Consider the following 19495-nt stretch of genomic DNA (forward strand, 5'->3'; position numbering starts at 1 on the left):
GATACCATCCAACCCTCTCATCCTCTGCCTCCCTCTTCTTTTGCTTTCAATCTTTCCCAGCAATATTGACTAAGGACTAGAAGTTAAAGCTATATACACAGTTGGGTCACTGCTGGCACTTGTAGGGCTGAAGGAAGGTGGTAATGATTACTGGAAGGTTCTCTAGGTACGTGCATGTTCCTCCAGCTGAAAAGTCCTGCTTTGGGCAACACACCTTAATTACTTGGACCAGGAAAAAAGGATATTTCTTTCCTAGTGAAATCACCCCCTCATAGAATAAATAAAATGTGTTCCTTTTTAAAAATACTTCTGCCTGTATATATAAAATATATTTTACTTTTTCTCTAACAAGTATAGGCTTGACTTGCATAAGAGTTCTATTCTGGAAAACTTTAGATAAGTTTTTTAGTAGAGTGGAATCACTTCACACCAGATAATTCAATCTGAGGGAACTTTTTAGAAAGTATATAGTATGTGCTAGTGATAAATTATCAGAGAAGGCAATGGCAACCCACTCCAGTACTCTTGTCTGGAAAATCCCATGGGCGGAAGAACCTGGTAGGCTGCAGTCCATGGGGTCGAGAAGAGTCAGATACGACTGAGCAACTTCACTTTCACGCATTGGAGAAGGAAATGGCAACCCACTCCAGTGTGCTTGCCTGGGGAATCCCAGGGATGGGGCAGCCTGGTGGGCTGCCGTCTATGTGGTCACACAGAGTCAGACACGACTGAAGCGACTTAGCAGCAGCAGCAGTGATAAATTATGAGTATCCCTCATAAAAATAACTTTCTTACGAATATAGCCTAAGGCTTCACTTTTTAAAAGTGATTTTCCTTCTATATAAGAATGAAATCTTTTCCTTTTTTTATAGAAAAGAAAACGAAGAGAGAAAGATGATGATGTTGTAAGCCTTAGCAGCCTTGATCTGAAGGTAAGCCTTATGCTCTAGCAAAGAAAAGCGTTTAAGAATATGCAGATAGCACTTTATTTCTGTGCTATAAAAATAGCAAATGCTGAGTTTTTTTCCATTTTGCATTTTCTAAGTGCAGAACTGAGTGGTATTGGCTCTTACAGATACCCTCCTTTTTCTGTTCTACTTCTCTGTGAAGAATGAGCAGAAAATGTCACTCAAAACAGTAGTGACCACAAGCTCCTGTACCTGAGGAGACCAGGCCTGTCATCTGTGCAGAGGAATGCAGGTAGCTGATGGATGGAAGAGCACGTGTCCCTCCTCTGAGAGGCAGCTTCTCCTGTGCCTTATCCCCAGATCTGGGGTTTTGTATGAAATCCAAATTTTGTATGAAATCCAAATTTTAAGTGTTGGATCAGATTTTTTCTAACAACTGTGCAAGCCAAATAACTTATCTGCAAGCCAGATGTGGCCCAGGGGTTTCCAGTGTGTGATGTATGATCAACCAGAGCTCAGTGCACACTTAGAAACAATTATGTCTCCTATTCTGTAAAATTGTACTTTGAAGTCCAAAACTACTGTTTTGGAATTACTTATTTCACTCTTGTCACTTGGAAGTTTTACAGAACCACCTTGGTTTTAACGAACTTTGTTTTAAAAGATTGTTATGAAAAATTATACATTTTTAAGTGAGGTTTTTTAAAATATGTTTGCCATCATGTTTAATGATGGGAGCTGCTACTTTTTAAAGACAGATATTTTCTAAAAATCAGATTTTTATAGATCTGCCCCTCAACATTTTAGCAAACCTGGTTAATTTGCTTGATTATCAAAGATTAATTGTCATTGCCTAGATTCATTTATTCATTGACATTGCAGAATAGTTCTGTTGTGCCTTTATCAGCTCTTTATTAACTGGAACATTTCTGTAAAGAGAAAATTCCTCTCATCAACCTCGGCTACTCAGAGTACTCTTTTATAATAAAGGCTGGACAAGTGCTTGATTCCTTTCCTTTATCAGTTTTCAAAAATAATGAGTTTTAGTCATTAAAATCCTCTAAAAGTAACTAGTGATTTTTGTTTTTAATAGTACTATGAACTCATGGATGTGAACATGTTTGTTGTGTTTTGATCCATTTTAGCTGTTACTCTTACTGGGCTCACATTGTCCCATCTTTGGCTTCTGGATGGCTCCTATGTCCTTTTCCTCCAGCTCTAGTAAGATATAATTGACGTACAACATTGGGTAAATTTAATGTATACAGCAGGTTGATTCCCCATTCCTTTTGATAGCCTCACCTCACAGCCAGAGACTAAATGGCCTCCTTTTCTTCCCGGACGACAAGGTATTCCAAGCCTTTGCGGGTCATATGGTCTTTGCCTTGTGTTATTTTGTCCCCAGTCCGGTGAGAGGGAAATTCAGCTTTCTTCTAAACCTGATGTCATTTTAGCAGTTTTTATTGACGTTGAATTTATGGGAATTATTTGAATTACTATAATTTTGAGGGTAGATATTATATTATGAACTAATATTCACCAACTAGCCAAAGACAGGCTTCTGTTGCCCTTCAGAATTTATTAATAGTACATTTTAGGGCAGTAGTTGTATATTTGTACATACTGTTGTTAACTTCCTTTAAACTGAGGAATTATATTCAAGAAGGAAATCCTTATAAAATTTTGGTTGCATTAAATACACGCCCAGCTACAAAGAGAATAATGCAGCGATATGCAGTCTCCATTTGTTCCAAAGCCAAGGATTTGTGTACAACTATAGTAATGAAAGAATGAATTTGAAATAATTATTTATTGAACATCATCTTTGTATACCCAAAATTCACTGAGGTCTGATCTAAATTCTTTTATTCTTTTATTTAAAAAAAAAATACCACAGACATTTAGAGTACCCACAATATTTCAAATACTATACTGAACTTTAGAGAGAAGACAGGAAACAAGAACCTCTGACAGAATCATACCTGCATAGATTACAGTAGACTGCAGAAGTACCAGTTGGTATTGCTGCTGCTGCTGCTAAGTCACTTCGGTCGTGTCCGACTCTGTGCGACCCCATAGACGGCAGCCCACCAGGCTCCCCCATCCCTGGGATTCTCCAGGCAAGAACACTGGAGTGGGTTGCCATTTCCCTCTCCAATGCATGAAAGTGAAAAGCGAAAGTGAAGTCGCTCAGTCGTGTCTGACTCTTAGCGACCCCATGGACTGCAGCCCACTAGGCTCCTCGGTCCATGGGATTTTCCAGGCAAGAGTACTGGAGTGGGGTTCCATTGCCTTCTCCAATATATAGGGCTACCTCATGCTTTTGTGTAGTATTTCATAGTATTAAAGTACCAATTGCCTGTCATAGTCATTAAAGAATAAAATATATAATTTAGTATTAGGTATAATCTAAAATTGTAGAGTATATCATTATACTCTGCAGATTGGTATACAGTTTGAGTATACCAATAGTCAAAATGTAACCCTTCAATGCACTATTAACTTTTAAGAAAATGAGATCCCCAAATCTGAACCTTCAGAGAAAGAACCACCACCTCCTTGCAGGAGGCTTAACAGAGGTACAGTAGAGATCACCGCTCTTGCTTACTCCAAATTTGATAGCTGTCTCTGCGTTTTCTCTCGGTATGCAATATTGCTTCAGTCTCTTACCTTGGCCCAGGGGTAGGGGGTTACATTTCAGGGGCTCCCACTTTGCCCTTCCCTCTGTAATGACTTCTGAGAACATGAAGGTTACCATCTTCTTTTTCAGTCTCTTAAAGTAATTAACAGAAGCCAGCCAACTCTGTAGTCCTTACAGTTTGTTGCCCCCATGTCACCCCTGCTACAATACCATTGCTTCACCGCTCCATCTGTACCAGTCCATACCTGTGGTCCTTGTCACCACTTCATCCATGAATGACCAGTTTCAGACTCCCATCCCGAGTGTCTGGTCTCTAGGGCCAGTCTCCGTGTCGGTGTCTCAGCCCATGGTCCCTCCAGAAATCCAAGCCTGAGGCATGAAGTAGTGGACAAGGTAGTCGGGTTCCAGGTGTGGTGCCAAGGAACATGGAGGCAGCTACTGCAAGTGTCTAATTATGGGACCTTCTGAAGAGCCACATAAAATACACCACACAGTTGTCTTCTCAGGGGACTCACCGGGGAGCTTTTACCCACCAGCTTCTGTGCTCCATTAGTCAGTGGGTGTCCCAAGGGATGTTAATCCCTCACACTTCCAGGCAACCACTTGTAAATGCCTGTCTCCGCCTCTGAGAAGCCCAGGGTGAGAACTCGACGCAGCTGGGGCCAGGGCAGCTGGGGCCAGGGGCTATCTGAGGCCGAGCCATTGCTGCAGCAGCAGCTGGAGTGAGATATGGGTTGAAAACACAGGACTGGCTCAGAGCAGTGCAGTTGGTCTTTGGGTTTGGGCCTTAGCTGATTCTCAGGGGGAAAATTTGGGAAATCCCACTCAACATCATGATATTAATACATAAGCACAGACCATCTTAAATGATGCAAGAAATGTTATCCTGTACACTTGAGATAAAAAGTCATCACTAACAGCAGCAGTATCTGATTCTGTTTGATGCTTGGGTTATCATTGCAAAGAGAACTGTGGTTTTGATAATACCAAGCTTCTTAGCCTGTCAGCTATTCTGGTTATAGTCTTTCTCATAGTATTAACTGATCTGAGTTGATCTTTTCCCAAAATAAATTTTTAGTAAAACTTGGACATACTACTCAAATTTTACTCCAAATGTTTTACAATTTCAGATCCACATATAGTTTCATTGCTGACTTCTTTCATACGCATCTCGCCCAAATGTGAATGCCTTTTTTGGTGTTGTTTTTAACTCATTACTAGATATTGTGGAGCACTCGTTCCTCAGAAGTACCACTTTGTTAATATTTCAATCAGTGTTTCCTTTTTTAGTAAGATTTGAAATTCTATTTTTAACTCAAGTATTTTTAGTGAAGTACAGTAGTTTTTGTAATCTTGAACTCGTTTTAAAGTGGAACATAGATTTTTATATTTATAAAAAGTTCTTAAAATATATCTTGTGAACTTTGCAATCTCTTTATATACTTGTACAATTTTAAAATGTTTAATTTAGCAATATAAAACATGAGCGCTATACAAGGGCTAAAGATAAAAATTTTATTGTCCTCAGTATAAGATCCTTACAAAGTTGAAGAAAAGCAGGTTGGCGGTTGCATTTCACATTATCCCTTGTAGAGGGCAGCAGAGAGCTTAGATTTTGTTTTCTTCTTTACCTTTAAGAAGGGTTTCCTAGCCTAATTTCCAATTGCTTGTTATTGTTCTAGACAAAAGTAAGTAAGAACAAATAGTATCTAGACCCAAAAAAAAGTAATGATTATTCTTCAGCTCTAATTTATTTCTAAATTCCAGAATTCTTATTTCACATTAAAAGGAGAAAAAAGGTAAATTGGCTAATAGTCCTTTGTCTATAGAGAAGGAAAACATCTTTCTCTTCACAGTATTCAAATTTTAGGAAAGTAAGCATTGAAGGCACCATGCGAACAGATGAACATAGGCTATCATTACACTTGGTTTTTGGAAAACAGTAATTTTACCAAAAACTTTTTTTTTTTTTTAAATCTGCATTACTATTTTTAGATAATGCAATTTTGTTTTTATGTTTATAAATTCTAGATTTTATACACAGACAAGACACTTAACCAAGTTGTGTTCCAATTATGCCAGTTGTTGAAAGTCAAATTGCTGTTAATAACATCATTAAAGTAAACTTGATTGAAATAGGATTTTTTCCTAAAACTTAAGCAGCTGGAACTGCTTAATAATAATTTCATTATTATCTTTTTATTTACCTGCCTATAATACAAATAATCTTTCTACTATGGTTTGCTTCCCTGTAAACTGTTGGCAGTTATTTAGCAAAACTAGCCTGGGACTAAGAGATTGGGTTTTAAACTCAGCTCTGCTCCTAACTCACAGAATGACAACCAGCCATGCCTGAGCACTGAGCTGAAGGTGCTACACAGACTGTCTCATGGGGAAGGGACACTGCAGCAGCAGTTGAGCAGACCAGATTCGAACCTGTCTACCACTGATGACCCCTGAAACTTGGGACAGGTTTCTCAAACCTTCTGAAGCCTGATTTCCTCCATCTGTAAGATGAAGGTAATAATACATACTTCATAAAGTCTGGTGAACAAGATAACATACATAAAGCTTCCAGCACAGAATAAGGACTCACATTTCCCTTTTCTTTTCCCCACTGTCCATTTTCCTCTTAAGTTTTCTTAGGAGGGTGAGTTAGCAGTCAAAAGGGACCTTTTTCAGCCATTGGATTTTAATAGAGCATTGTTAGAGTCAAGAGTCCCTCAGACTCATCACTCAGAGTGCTCACTGAACTGAATCCCAGGGTCACTGTTGCTTTTATAGATAATCTCTACAGTTGTCTAAATTAGATATAGACTACAAACCTGAACATCCAAACTGAATCTAAGATTTTAGGTTTGATGAGCTGAGATTTTTTTCCACTGGGACTATCACTATACCTCCTTGGCTTTTGTGGCTATTTCTACCTTTATCCGTTACATCCTTACTGAAGGAGAGAAATGAGAGATAGTCGTTTCCCCCCAATTACCTTGGCCTTACCTCTATCAGAACTAAATAGAAAAACAGAGCCTTGAGAAAGACGTCAGGTAAGAGGCCGTGAAAATACGCTAGCAGCTTTTTTCCTCAATCCCTCTCTGCATAAGTCCTTTATTCCCTATGAAACTAAGTAGCCACAAGGTATTAGCCTTCCTTGCAACTGTTTTTTAATGGATGAAACTAATTGAACCAGATTACTGGACCCTATGAGCTCCGAGGGCTTAAGCAGATCAGTGTTCTCACCTGTAAAATAAGGGGACAAGATTCCAGGATCTCTAAGGTGCTTCCACTTTTATGCTGTGTAGCAGAGAACTGTCTACTACAAGCAGCCTCTCTCAAGGCCCCGTGCGTCACACATGTTGCCCAGGTGTGACTTGGTAATAAAGATTAGTTTATGAAATATAGCCAGTTGCCATTACTCTTTCCACGTCTCAAAGCCGACAGATTATTAACACCATCCTAAATGCAAAACATATTGGTGTTTATGGAAGGACAGCATTCTTCCTCCCTGCAAGAAGTAACACTGTTCTGCAAATCTTAGTAAATTGTTTTTTATAGATTATTTGTCATTATAGTCTATGCCCACTGTTGTTCTGCTTGATTCAGTCTTCAACTTTTGTGGTTTCTCTTCTGTCTTTATTCTGCTGAGCTAGCACACTTGAGGTCTTCATTAGACCTATAATCAGCAAATCCATGAATCTTTTCTTACCCTTCATAACCTTTTTGCCATAATTAACACCTTTTCTTCCCTTGGCATCCTGTTTCCTTCCTTTTGACCGTTCCTTTTGCAAAATTCTTTTTCCCTTGGCATTTCTCCAAAGTTATATCCTTGGGCCTCTTTTCTTTTTGTCCAGCTTTTCTCCCCCAGGCATCTCATTCACTCCCAGAGCTTCAACTCTGATCCCTGTGTCTCTGACTGCCCAGTCTAAATCCACTCTCTGACCTCTTCATGAGTCTTTGTCCAACATTTCCAACTACTAACTCAGTAGTTTTATTTGCATGTTTTTCTACCACCTCAGACTCAGTATATCTAAAATGAAACTCAGAATGTCCTTTCAAAGCTGATTCTTCTTTATTTGCATTAATAGTTAACCTCCTAACTTTACAGTCGTCGGAATCTCTAACTTCTTGCACATGTTGTCTCGCATCTGTCCTTTGCTTTTCCCACTGGCCTACCTTACGCAAAGTTCTTGATACCTGGCTATGATTTTTGTGTTAGGTTTCCAGCCATGTTTTAAACCATCATAAACCCCACCTTATAACACACCTCTTATCTCTCTCACCTGCTCAATAAAACCATGTGCTCATCTGTGCCTATGACCTCATGCTGTGAGTTTGTTCCCTGTGCTCCTTTGGGAAGGCCTTGTACTGTTCCCTTGCTCAGACCTATGAAAAACACAACATGACCTTCCAGGCCCTGAAACAATGTCTTACAGCCCCGCCCCCAATGTCTTTCCCATCCTCCTCTCAGCTGGGAAGACTCTGGAAGTGGTCTCTTCTCCTGAATGCCTCACTAGCCGGACAACTTATCTGGGGACTTGTAAGAAGCTGTCTTGCATCACTTATCTCTTTGTGTGGTCTTGCTTTACACAATGATCTGTTAGCACTTCAGAAGTGGATGTGGAACCTATTGTTTTCTATCACTTGCATCATCTAGAATAGTGCCTTTACAGAGATGCCTCAGATTTCTCTGATCCTAATCAACTGAAGGCAGGAGGAGCAGGGGATGACAGAGGATTAGATGGTTGGATGGCATCACCAACTCAATGGACATGAGTTTGAGCAAGCTCCAGGAGGAGTTGGTCATGGACAGGGAAGCCTGGTGTGCTGCAGTCCCTGGCGTCACAAAGAGTTGGACATGACTGAGCTACTGAACTGAACTAAATAAGTCCTAAGAATTGTTTTCATAAATTACCAGCATCCTGTCATTCACAGTGCATGTGTGCTTAGTTGCTCAGTCATGTCCAACTCCTGTGACCCCATGGACCATAGCCCTCTAGGCTCTTCTGTCCATGGGATTCTCCAGGCAAGAATACTGGCGTGGGTTGCAGTGCCCTTCTTCAGGGGATCTTCCCGACCCAGGGATCAAACCCATGTCTTTTGAGTCTCCTGCATTGGCAGGCTCATGCTGCTGCTGCTGCTAAGTCGCTCAGTCATGTCCGACTCTGTGCGACTCCATAGATGGCAGCCCACCAGGCTCCCCCGTCCCTGGGATTCTCCAGGCAAGAACACTGGAGTGGGTTGCCATTTCCTTCTCCAGTGCATGAAAGTGAAAAGTGAAAGCGACCCCATGGACTGCAGCCCACCAGGCTCCTCGGTCCATGGGATTTTCCAGGCAAGAGTACTGGAGTAGGGTGCCACTGCCTTCTCCTGGCAGGCTTAATTACCATATAATTAAGAGAAAATTCTACTTTTCAAAATGGAATACAGTACTTATTGTCTAAGAAGAAAACCTGCTCGGTTGTAGGCCTGCCAAACCAACAGAAGTAGGGTTGCTTCACAGAGGTAAGGTTTGGACTAGAAATTGCACTTATGTAAAATAAAAGCAAGGTCCCTGGACAATTACTCTTGTCTTCAGTATCTACATTATTTAACTCTGAATTACGATTTTCTTAAAGTTGTCCGGGAGTTGGTGATGGACAGGGAGACCTGGCATCCTGCAGTTTATGGGGTCGCAAAGAGTCTGAGGGACTGAACTGAAGTGAACTGAACGTTGTCAAGTAGTCCATAATTTATTTTTTAGGTAACAGGGTTTTATAGAAAAAGTATCCGTGTCTGCAGCTAAGTACGAAAAAGGTAACCTGGATAAGCAGTTCCTTTGTCTCTGGGAATGCTTTTTAAATCAGGAAGAGCCTTACGTTAACCCAGTTTCCTTTTGCCCTCTGGCCTCACTGTAGAAATTCCAAAACCCCTGATAGTTTTCTCTGGCAGGGAAAGCGGAGAGGCCTAGGTGCGCCCGGCTGTCAGTTAAGGCGGTCACGTGTCCCCGGGGCCCCGCCCCCAGAGCCTGGAGGCTGCGAGCCAGGCGGGCGCCCGCAGAAGCTGCGGCCGCGCCGAGACTAGCTGATGGCTGCGCTGGCCGGCTGAGCACCCAGCCGGGAGGAGCCCGGGAATTCGGGCTGGGGACACGGGGTCATTTGGGAAGCATGGTGGCACACGATGAGGTCGGAGGTCTCTTGCCCATTAAAAGGACCATACGAGTCCTCGACGTGAACAACCAGTCCTTCCGAGAGCAGGAGGTAAGAGTGGACCGAGAACAGCCCAGGGAAGGTTTCTAACGCCACGAAACTTACCCTCTTGAACAGCGTATTAACAGAATGACGTTAAACTGAACTTTTGCTCTTACTGAGCATTAAAGTGGCCTTGAAAAAAAAATAAATTGGCCTTGATTCACATGCAAGTTTGAAATGTGTTTATGCATAGCGTTACTTAAGTGTACACAAACTTTCATACAAAAGAAAAAGATTTTAAATGTATATACTTAAGTTTGGTTGAATTGGTCACATTTCTGATGTTTAATACAGTTTTTTGTTTGGTTAGGTTTTGTTTTGGGGGGTTTTTTTGTCTTGCATTTATTTCTGTTATCTAGTCAGTCTTGGGAATTGGGTTGTGGAGTAAGCAGAAAGTAGGAATCCCTTACTTAGAAGTTAATGCTAGTGAACAAAATGCCAGCGTTCATTTTTAATTTTCTTTCCACATCTGATAAGTTCGTTGTGTGTGGCTTTGTCCTTCAGAAAGAAAAATATGTTAAATTATTTAAGCCAGTGAACCATTGTTTAGGTACTTCTGCCGTCCTTGCCTTAATTACCTCAAGTTATCGTACTTTTTTAAGGTCTTTGTGAACATTTATCAAAATAAGTGACTTTTATGCCTCTTATTTAATTTTAATAGTTAATGCTCTGTGCTCATTCTATATATATAGCACACGGCAATTAGATATACTTTATGGTATATACTTCATCATTGCTGAGAGAATAGAAATATCATTCCTGTATTCAGTTAACTGTATGCCGCTGCTTTGAGGTGATGGTTTTGTGGCCATGTACGTGTATCAGAACTTATGTAATTATACATTTTAAATATGCGCAGTGTATTGTGTGTCTCAGCAAAGCTGTGTCTCACACACACACCTTTGGTAGTTAAAATAGCTGCCATCTTTAAAAGACATGATTTGCCTTTGGTTTTCGTTTTTCTGTTTGGTTTTGGCTTATGTGTTTCAGTTTTTGCGAAAGTGGTCATCATGTAAATACTAAAGCGGAACTAGTCTTGTTTGGTATCAGACACTGACCGTGTTTACAGCATACCTTTATTCCAAAGATTAAAAACACCAAGGATGTCATCAGGCTTTTAACAGCACAACCTTAAATAAATAACTGTATTTGACTATTTAGTACTAAGAGGAAAGGGAAGAAATCCTGTGTGATCATAACTCATTTTTATCTTTTTATAAATAACTTTTTCTTTTCATTCTTGTTAAAGCTTTTGCCAGATAGAAGAGAAAATTATTTATCCAATAACCCGAATGAGTAAACCCAGACACATACTTGGTTTTTTGTGTCTTGATTTGGTTGACTCTAGAAAAGACGACCCCCCCCCCAAAAAATATCCTCTATGTGACATCCTGAGGAGAAAAAAAACCTTTTTACAAAAAACAGGGTTCACCTTAGAACTTTTCCATGTTGTTGCTTTTATGCACAAGGTACATCCCAGTAAAAGACTTTAAATTGTTTTTAAGAATTTTGTTTGTAGCTATCCAGAAAATATTTTAAGGCATAAAATCTGAGTACAACTGGGTTAGTGAAATAAATAAATTGATTAAATACTAGGTCTCAAGTCAGATTCCCTATAACAATACATGTGATTGCCTGGCGAACCTAGATAGTCTGGTTAAAAGCTAACCTAAATAAACAACTTAAGTTTATATTAGAGGGTGTTGGGTTTTTTCCCTCTAAGTGAACTTTAGCCCTAGTGAAAGGTTGCCGACAGTAGAAAGTTCCTTGAACATGTGAAACTTGCTTGTGTTCTTTATTGTTCCCCTGGGTTTTCAGATCCTCTTTGAAGGAGGGTGTACAATCTCACTATCTGTATGCATTCTTTAAGCTTCTTATATTTACCATAATGTTGCTAACAACACTTCAAAACAAAAATAACATGACAATAAAACCAGGAAGAAAGCCTTATTTGGGTACTGGTAAGACAGGTAGACTCCTACCCTCTGTTCCTTCACCTGCAGAGGGACAGACATGGGTGGATTCCACAGCACTCCCCACAAGAAACCAGAGTAGGTTAGATGGCACATCTCAACCTCTAAAGAAACACTGCTCTTGGTTGTAGCTCACACAGACCAAATTCTAACCCATAACAGACAATTTGTTGTCCCTACCTTATAGGTGACCTGGTCTATAACACTTTTCCCCAACAGTTGTCTCTCATTTTTTTCAAATGTGTTTATCCTGAGATTAGTGAGCCATATTCTGTATTAAATCTTTGCCTTTCAATCATATTTTTTGAATTAGTTATTCATTAAAATTCTGTGTAGTTTTATAATAAATATATATGCTAAAAGTTTGTGTTGTATCTTACAAGCATTCTTCACATGTGAACATTTAGTGAGGCATGAAAATTACTTTCAGATCCCAAAAGCCAGTGTGGAAAGTATGAAAATGTCCTCTCACCCCAGGCCCTCCTCTGTGTACTGATTCAGCACTACTTTGGTACAGACTCAAGAGTATCTTGCTCTGTGACAGAGCTAGCTGGACGCTCCTCCCAGACGTTTTAGATTAGATACACTCCTGAGACTGGCATCTCCTTTGTGAAGCAGTGAGATTATGGGTGGGCTTCTCAAGGGCTGGGAACATATTAATACCACGCATATACTGCCTGGCATAATACCCCACCACCCTCAGAGAGAGAATCCACATTTCAGTTTTAGTTTCAGAAAGATGCTTTAGATATCTTTACATTTAATTATCTAAATTAAATTCAGTAGATTTCATTTTAAATATCACAGTTTTACATTACCAGGAAATTAGTAGTTGCACTGACTGATCCAAAGATAAGAATTTTTTATGTATTAAAATAGATATCAGAAATTCCTTTCCTTCCAGTTAAACTTAACTTTTCCTTTCAAATTCACTGGGAAGAGCACCTTTCCAAAGACTTTTCAATTGAAATTAAATATTTTATGATTTACCAGGAAGTAAATTGGTTATGCTCTAAACAAGGATGAGGAATTAACCTCTCCTTCCAATCGGTGGGCAGATCTTTCTGACAACTGTTCGGTTTCTCCTTGGCACTGGCATATCTTACTTTGTGAGGTAATTCTATCTCCGTTCACACAGAAGCGTCTTTGTCCTGCCTTTACTAAATAGAAAGGAATGCCTTCTGCCTGCCTTCTGCCCGCGCATGTGTCCCTTCAGTCTTGCACAGATGGGTCTGGTAAAGGCATTCACACATGTCCTCAGCCACACAGTGCGTCGTTTTAGTAGATATCTCGGGAGGTTTCTTTTTCAGTTCATTTAACATTCACACACTTGTGGCTTTATAGTCACGGTTTTACTTCGGAGTCAGTTACTTGGGGTGGGGGTGGGGGCTGGCCTGCCGCAGTACCTCTTCAGCACTGACCCAGGAGCCTGGACTGTGTGGTCTGTCTGCAGAGCCTCCTGGCCACGGCTGTGTCCACACCTTCAGAGCCTAGAAAAGTCTCATTGCTTGTTTGGATATTCCATCTTTTAAGTTCTTTCCGAAGGATTTTAACCCTTTCTGCCACTTTACTCTCAAATTATTCTCAGGGGATTATTTTTATTCACTTTCCTCTTTTTCATGACTTGGGTCATATCAAAGATTTTTTAAAAAAAAAATTTCATCTGTCATTTTTAAGTAGTGAGTTTTGTATAATTTTTCATCATGTACCCTTCTGTAGCCTCATTAAAATTTTGTCAAGCATGCCACAAATTGCCAAAGGCACCAAAAATTACAAACAAATAATTATGCGCCATGGACATTATAAAGGGTAGGACTGTTTTTTGATCTAACCTTCATTACCTAGGCAGCTGTGTGAGTCACCTGGTGGAGTGCCTCCACTCTCCTAGCTGTAAAGTTAAAGAAATGCAGTTTGTAAGGTTTTGGAATCTTTGGTAAATGCTGTGTTTACTATACTATTATTGTTTTAAAAACAATATATGTAAAATAATTACATCTTCTCAATCTGTATATATTTTTCCTTGATAATTAAATGTATGAGAGGATCTAATTATTTATAAATATCAGTATTTACATAGTAAGTGGAAATATTCCTGAGAAAGGATGTCAGTAATAGATAAAACTCAGTATGTTCCAAGAACTATTCTAAACCCTTTAAACATCTTATTTAATCTTCATATCACCTTTATAAGAGACGTTCTCATGTTAACTCCATTTTACAGAACATTGGGACCCAGGATGTTTCCTGTCAAGTGTCAGAACCAGGATTTGGGCCCAGTCGGTCTGAGTCCAGAGGCTCAGCCTCCTCTTAACCACTGTTCTACCTACGCTTGAACACCTCCCACCACAGGGACCTGGCTGCCTTGGAGCTGACTCATCCCAATGTCAGATGCCTTCATTTAAAGGCTGTTCGTTAAGTGAAGTATTTAAGAGTGAAATGATAGAAGGTCTGGCATTTGCTGTAAAATATTTCAGTATGGGCACAGATGAAACCTGTTGTTAGACCAAGATCCATTATGCAATTCTCCCCTTTTGTGTATGCTTAATTTTTCATAACATGAAGGTGTTTTTCAAAAGTTACTCTTTATATTAAACTAAAAGTTTCTGTAGGATTTTAGTATCTAATTCTTTTGTTTTAATTTTGGATTTTTGTTTGTTTGTTTAATGATAGTATGTTATGTTCTCAGTGATGTTCAGATATTTGACCTTTCTTGTACCATTTATTTTTTAATTTTCCATTACTCATTAGTGTCCTTCATGTTTTAACAATGAGAAACAACATTTACTTTCAGCGTTCCATGTTTCTTGTATATACTGTACAAATATCTGACTTTTGAGAGATATTAACATTTTGTACAAACTTGGTGAAATAGTTATACCTAAACACACGTTTAGTATAACTTGTTCTTGTTTTCACAGGAGCCAAGCAATAAAAGAGTACGACCTCTAGCTCGGGTCACATCCTTGGCAAATCTAATCTCTCCTGTAAGAAATGGAGCCGTCAGGCGCTTTGGTCAAACAATACAGGTAGGAGCAAGTAATGCAGTGAGGCAATGTTTTATAGAAGCCTAAAATTTGCATTTTCTGTGAGCTGTACAGACAAGTTTGTACTGTTATACTTAAATATAATTTTCCTCTTTTGGAATATGCTGTTAAGGAATATTATTGTCAAAACAATATTTATATAACCTCATTATATTAGTTTACATCTTAGAGCAAAGCAAGAACTTGGATAGTTTTTATTCCCAGAAAGTAATTTTGACTGACAAATATTTTATAATACTGTCAGATTGAAGCTGGCATAAATGACTTTTATGCATAAAGAAACTGCCAGAACCTTTTAATTTGTCCCTTTTTTTTTTTTTTTTTTTTTTTTTGAGGAAAAAATAAATAGTTTCTGTATCCTCCAAAGCTTTTTCTTATTCACTTTTCTTTCTTTTCTTTTAAGTCATTTACCCTTCGTGGTGACAGCAGATCCCCAGCTTCAGCCCAAAAGTTTTCCAGCAGGTCGACAGTCCCAGTGCCTGCCAAGAGGAGAAGCAGCGCCCTGTGGTCAGAGACGTTAGACGGTAGCATGAAGCAGTCTCTAACCTCCAGGGAGATCAGACGTCAAGAGGTGTGCACCCCACAGCAAGACTTTATGTGCACTAGCATAAAATGAAACATAGACTCTGATTCTTAAACATGTGTTTTGTCGGAAGAATAGCAAACTAACACCTCCGGCAAGATAAACTTGCATTTTTGCATTTGAGTAGCCGTTTTCAGCACTTGCAGAAGGTGGTGGTCATTTGGTTTAACACCCTGATGGGGTAGAATATGAAACGTATGGCATCCTCTTATTAGAGGTTCCATTCTGAATTATAGTGTTCAGACTGAGTCACTTTGAAAAGCGCTGTTCAAACATAAGTTAAATAATGGTAACTATCCATTGCATGTAATTTTCCTTTCTGAAAGGAAGGAGTGACCTGTGATGTTTGCTGGATTTTTTTAGGCAATCTATGAAATGTCCCGAGGGGAACAGGACTTAATTGAGGACCTAAAACTTGCAAGAAAGGTCAGTAAAGAACTTTCTCTCCTGTGCCATAGGTTTTAAGAATTATATTCCACAAATTCTAAAGGATGTTACCTTTAGAAGTTGAAAAGTAGAGAATATCTACTGGTGTATATTAATTTTAGATGAGGTTTATTAGACTCATTTCTTCAAATATGAATATCAGGAAGAGTTTTTCAAGATGAACATGTACTTTAATTTCTGTTATGTATAAAATAGTAGTCATGCTGGTTTTTACATAGTCAGGCTTGATTCACATGCGGACCTCTCTTCGTGTTTTATTTGCTTGATCTGTGTGTGATGTACTTCTCTCCTCCAACAGGCCTACCACGACCCCATGTTAAAGCTGTCTATTATGTCAGAAGAGGAGCTCACACATATATTTGGTGATTTGGATGCTTACATACCTCTGCATGAAGGTAAGTTGTGCTCCCTAATTTTCGTAAGATTCTGAACAGCAACAAGTAATTTTAAATCTAAACTTCTAATTTAGTTCAGGATATTTTTGAAATTTTTATTGACATAGAGTTGATTTACAACATTAGTTTCAGGTGTACAGCATAGTGATTACTATTTGTAAATATTATATTCCATTTAAAGCTACGGCTACATTCCCTGTGCTGTGCAGTATGTCTTTGTAGCTTATTTGTATCATACATAGTAGTTTGTATCTCTTAACCCCCTACCACTGTCTTGCTCCTCCCTGAATTATTTTTAAATAAACTTGTTCTTGGAATTTCTGCTTTCTTACACTTCAGATTTGTTGGAGAGAATAGGAGAAGCCACCAAGCCTGGCGGGACAGTGGAGCACGTTGGCCAGATTCTCGTGAACTGGGTATGTAGCAGGTTTATGCAGACAGGGCAGGCTTGTCACTTGTGATCAGAATCACACTGATTTGATCCAGTTAGTGGATTCTGAAATCAGATAAATGGGGCACTTAAACTGAACAAATGTACATAGAAGTTACAGTCACTGTTTAAGAAAAACATATCATGAATGACACTGTTTCATTTGTTTTAAGAATATATTCCTCCTTGGACAGAATTTCCACATTACATCTGTTAATTACCTGTCTTACTCTCTCAGTTAACATCTGAGTGCCTGCCGATGCCAGGCCCTGTTCTAGGAGGAATGGCTGGGGTTCTGTGATGAAAGACAGCCTTTGCATGTACAGTCAAGTGAGAGAACAGTCACCCATTATCACCTGCAGGAGAATCTTCACAGCTTGTTAAAAACTTTCACGAATAGCTCTAAGTTTCATGGACGGAGGAGCCTGGTATGCTACAGTCCACGGGGTCGCGAAGAGTTGGACACGACTAAGCGACTTCACTTTCACTTTCATGTCTTAGAAACAGACATGTTGCAGTCTCACTAATGGACTATTCTTTGATTTCTCTTACTGCTCTTTAGTTGCCGGGCTTGAATGCCTACAAAGGCTACTGCAGTAACCAGCTGGCAGCCAAGGCTCTTCTGGATCAGAAGAAACAGGACCCAAGAGTCCAGGACTTCCTCCAGCGGTGTCTGGAGTCTCCCTTCAGCCGAAAACTGGATCTCTGGAGCTTCCTCGATATTCCTCGAAGCCGCCTTGTCAAATACCCTTTACTGTTGAAAGAGATTCTTAGACATACTCCCAAAGACCACCCGGATGTTCAGCTCCTGGAGAAGGCTGTAAGTAACCCAAGAAGTGGTTCCTGTGCTTTGCCAGTTTGCATGTTAGCTTGCCTGAGAAAGATATACAGTGATCCCCTCACAGCTTCTGCATGCTGAATGAGTACATGAACTTTCAGTTCTTGTATATTAGCGCACTATGCACTAGTAAAGAGGTGTAATAGATGTTTTATCTATGTTTTAGTCGGAAGACTGGGTTCTAATCTGACCTCTTTCATTAGCTAGCTATGTGACTTAAGGCAAATCACCAGTGTGGCTGACACTGTAAAATGAAGGGACTGACTGAATTATCTGATTGCTGGGGTCCCTTCAAGTTGTAAAATTTTATCATTTTAATCCTGTAGGAAAACAGGGATAAATTAATATGCTGAAAATGCACCACTGATTTTTTTGTATATATATAATTTTTTAGATACTAATAATACAAGGAGTTCTCTCTGATATCAACGTGAAGAAAGGTGAATCAGAATGCCAATATTACATTGACAAGCTGGAGTATCTGGAGGAAAAGCAGAAGGACCCTAGAATTGAATCGAGCAAAGTGTTGCTCTGCCATGGGGAACTGAAAAATAAAAATGGACACGTAAGTGCATTTAACACTAATGTGAAGTGAGCAGTTCCTGCCCTCTTCCCATTGTTTAGTTTTTTCCACATGAATTATGAAGCAGGTTTATAAAATAAACTCATCACATACTGAAAGTAACTGGATTTTATGTTATCAGCTTTGATAAAGCAAATAGTTGGTTTCTGTCATTACAGAGTGACTTAAATGTCTTGATGGAGAATCAGTAATAATTTATTTTTTAGTTTTGAAGCATAAGTCAACTTGTTTGGCTAGGGGTTCCTTTCTAAATAAATTACTAGTTTTATGATGTTTAATAAAAAAGCATATCCTTCAGAATAATTTTTTGAAGAGTTTATAGTAGTGGAAGTTTTTAGCACTATGAAACAAACTTTGACAGCACATAGAATGAGAGCACACTTCTTTTTTCAATCTTAGTTACAAAGGTACCTGCTGAAACTAAGTATACACGTGGAATGGTTTTTTTATTTCATCATGTGCTTTTCAGAAGCCCAATTCATAAGTTGAGGTTCTGTTTGGAAAGAGTTAATCTTCCATCTCTGATTTCTCTTATAAGGCTTCATTGTTCTATAAAAGCTTAGGTTTGTCTCTGTTTAGACAAAACAGAACCATTAACATTTTTACCAGCTTACATTTTTAAGTTCTTGCCCTGTTAGAAGACTGTAGTGTACAGTCCTGGCATTTCCAGTCACGTCGCCACCGACAGGTCTTGGTGGTGCGTGGCGTTTGCTCAGCTGCTGCTGATCTAATGTTACACATGGACAGAAAAGTTGTATATAGTCTACAGTGAGAAAAGCTCTCCAAGGAGAATGTGCATTGCTTTTAAAGCGCCATCTATATGAAGTCATTTGTAAGGAGATCTTAGTAAATCAATTTGATAAAATTAAGATCCAGTCACATTTTTTTTAACAATGGATTTCACTCACTTAAAGTCACAAAGTTCTACATTTAAGAAGTATTTGTTTCTCGCTTCTCCAGAAACTGCACATTTTCCTGTTTCAAGACATCTTGGTGTTGACTCGACCTGTTACTCGAAACGAGCGTCACTCCTACCAGGTTTACCGGCAGCCCATCCCCGTCCAGGAGCTGGTCTTGGAAGATCTGCAGGATGGAGACGTGAGGATGGGAGGGTCCTTCCGAGGGGCTTTTGGCAACTCAGATAAAGGTACCAGTCACACTTTAAAATGGTTTCAATGATCATAAACTCAGAACCTAAATGATTTCAGCTTTATTAATTAAGAATCTGTCCCCAGACAACACACTAAACATGAAATGGGTTCTGTCATCCCGAGCTGGTCCACTCGCTGAGTCGTCAGGTGCTGTGGTGCTCTGACTCCCGCATGTGTACCTGATACACATGGGCACTGCCTCATACATACATGATACATAGGGCACTGCCTCCTAGATGTGCCTGCTGTGGGGAGACCAACACCCATACTCATGT

At 39.5% G+C, this 19495-nt stretch overlaps 1 protein-coding gene across 4 annotated transcripts in view; it reads left to right on the plus strand.

Moving 5' to 3' along the window:
* Positions 1 to 19495, plus strand: part of NET1 (neuroepithelial cell transforming 1) — a 34712-nt gene that overhangs the window by 13314 nt on the left and 1903 nt on the right. For 2 of the 4 annotated variants that reach the window (XM_086331162.1, XM_086331163.1), the window contains 10 exons: positions 873 to 932; positions 5884 to 6069; positions 14668 to 14775; positions 15197 to 15364; positions 15740 to 15802; positions 16122 to 16218; positions 16558 to 16634; positions 17211 to 17468; positions 17881 to 18051; positions 19030 to 19216. In XM_086331162.1, the coding sequence (XP_086187288.1) occupies positions 6064 to 6069; positions 14668 to 14775; positions 15197 to 15364; positions 15740 to 15802; positions 16122 to 16218; positions 16558 to 16634; positions 17211 to 17468; positions 17881 to 18051; positions 19030 to 19216 (1135 nt within the window). In that variant the 5' untranslated portion in view covers positions 873 to 932; positions 5884 to 6063. Of the gene's footprint in view, positions 1 to 872; positions 933 to 5883; positions 6070 to 9583; positions 9786 to 14667; positions 14776 to 15196; positions 15365 to 15739; positions 15803 to 16121; positions 16219 to 16557; positions 16635 to 17210; positions 17469 to 17880; positions 18052 to 19029; positions 19217 to 19495 lie in introns of those variants that run through there. The other 2 variants (XM_086331159.1, XM_086331161.1) reach the window with 2 other exon arrangements.

This window comes from Bos grunniens, chromosome 13, assembly GCF_055505025.1.
Source record: "Bos grunniens cultivar Pamir isolate PY7600 chromosome 13, Bosgru_T2T1.0, whole genome shotgun sequence".
NCBI classification, from domain to species: Eukaryota; Metazoa; Chordata; class Mammalia; order Artiodactyla; family Bovidae; genus Bos; species Bos grunniens.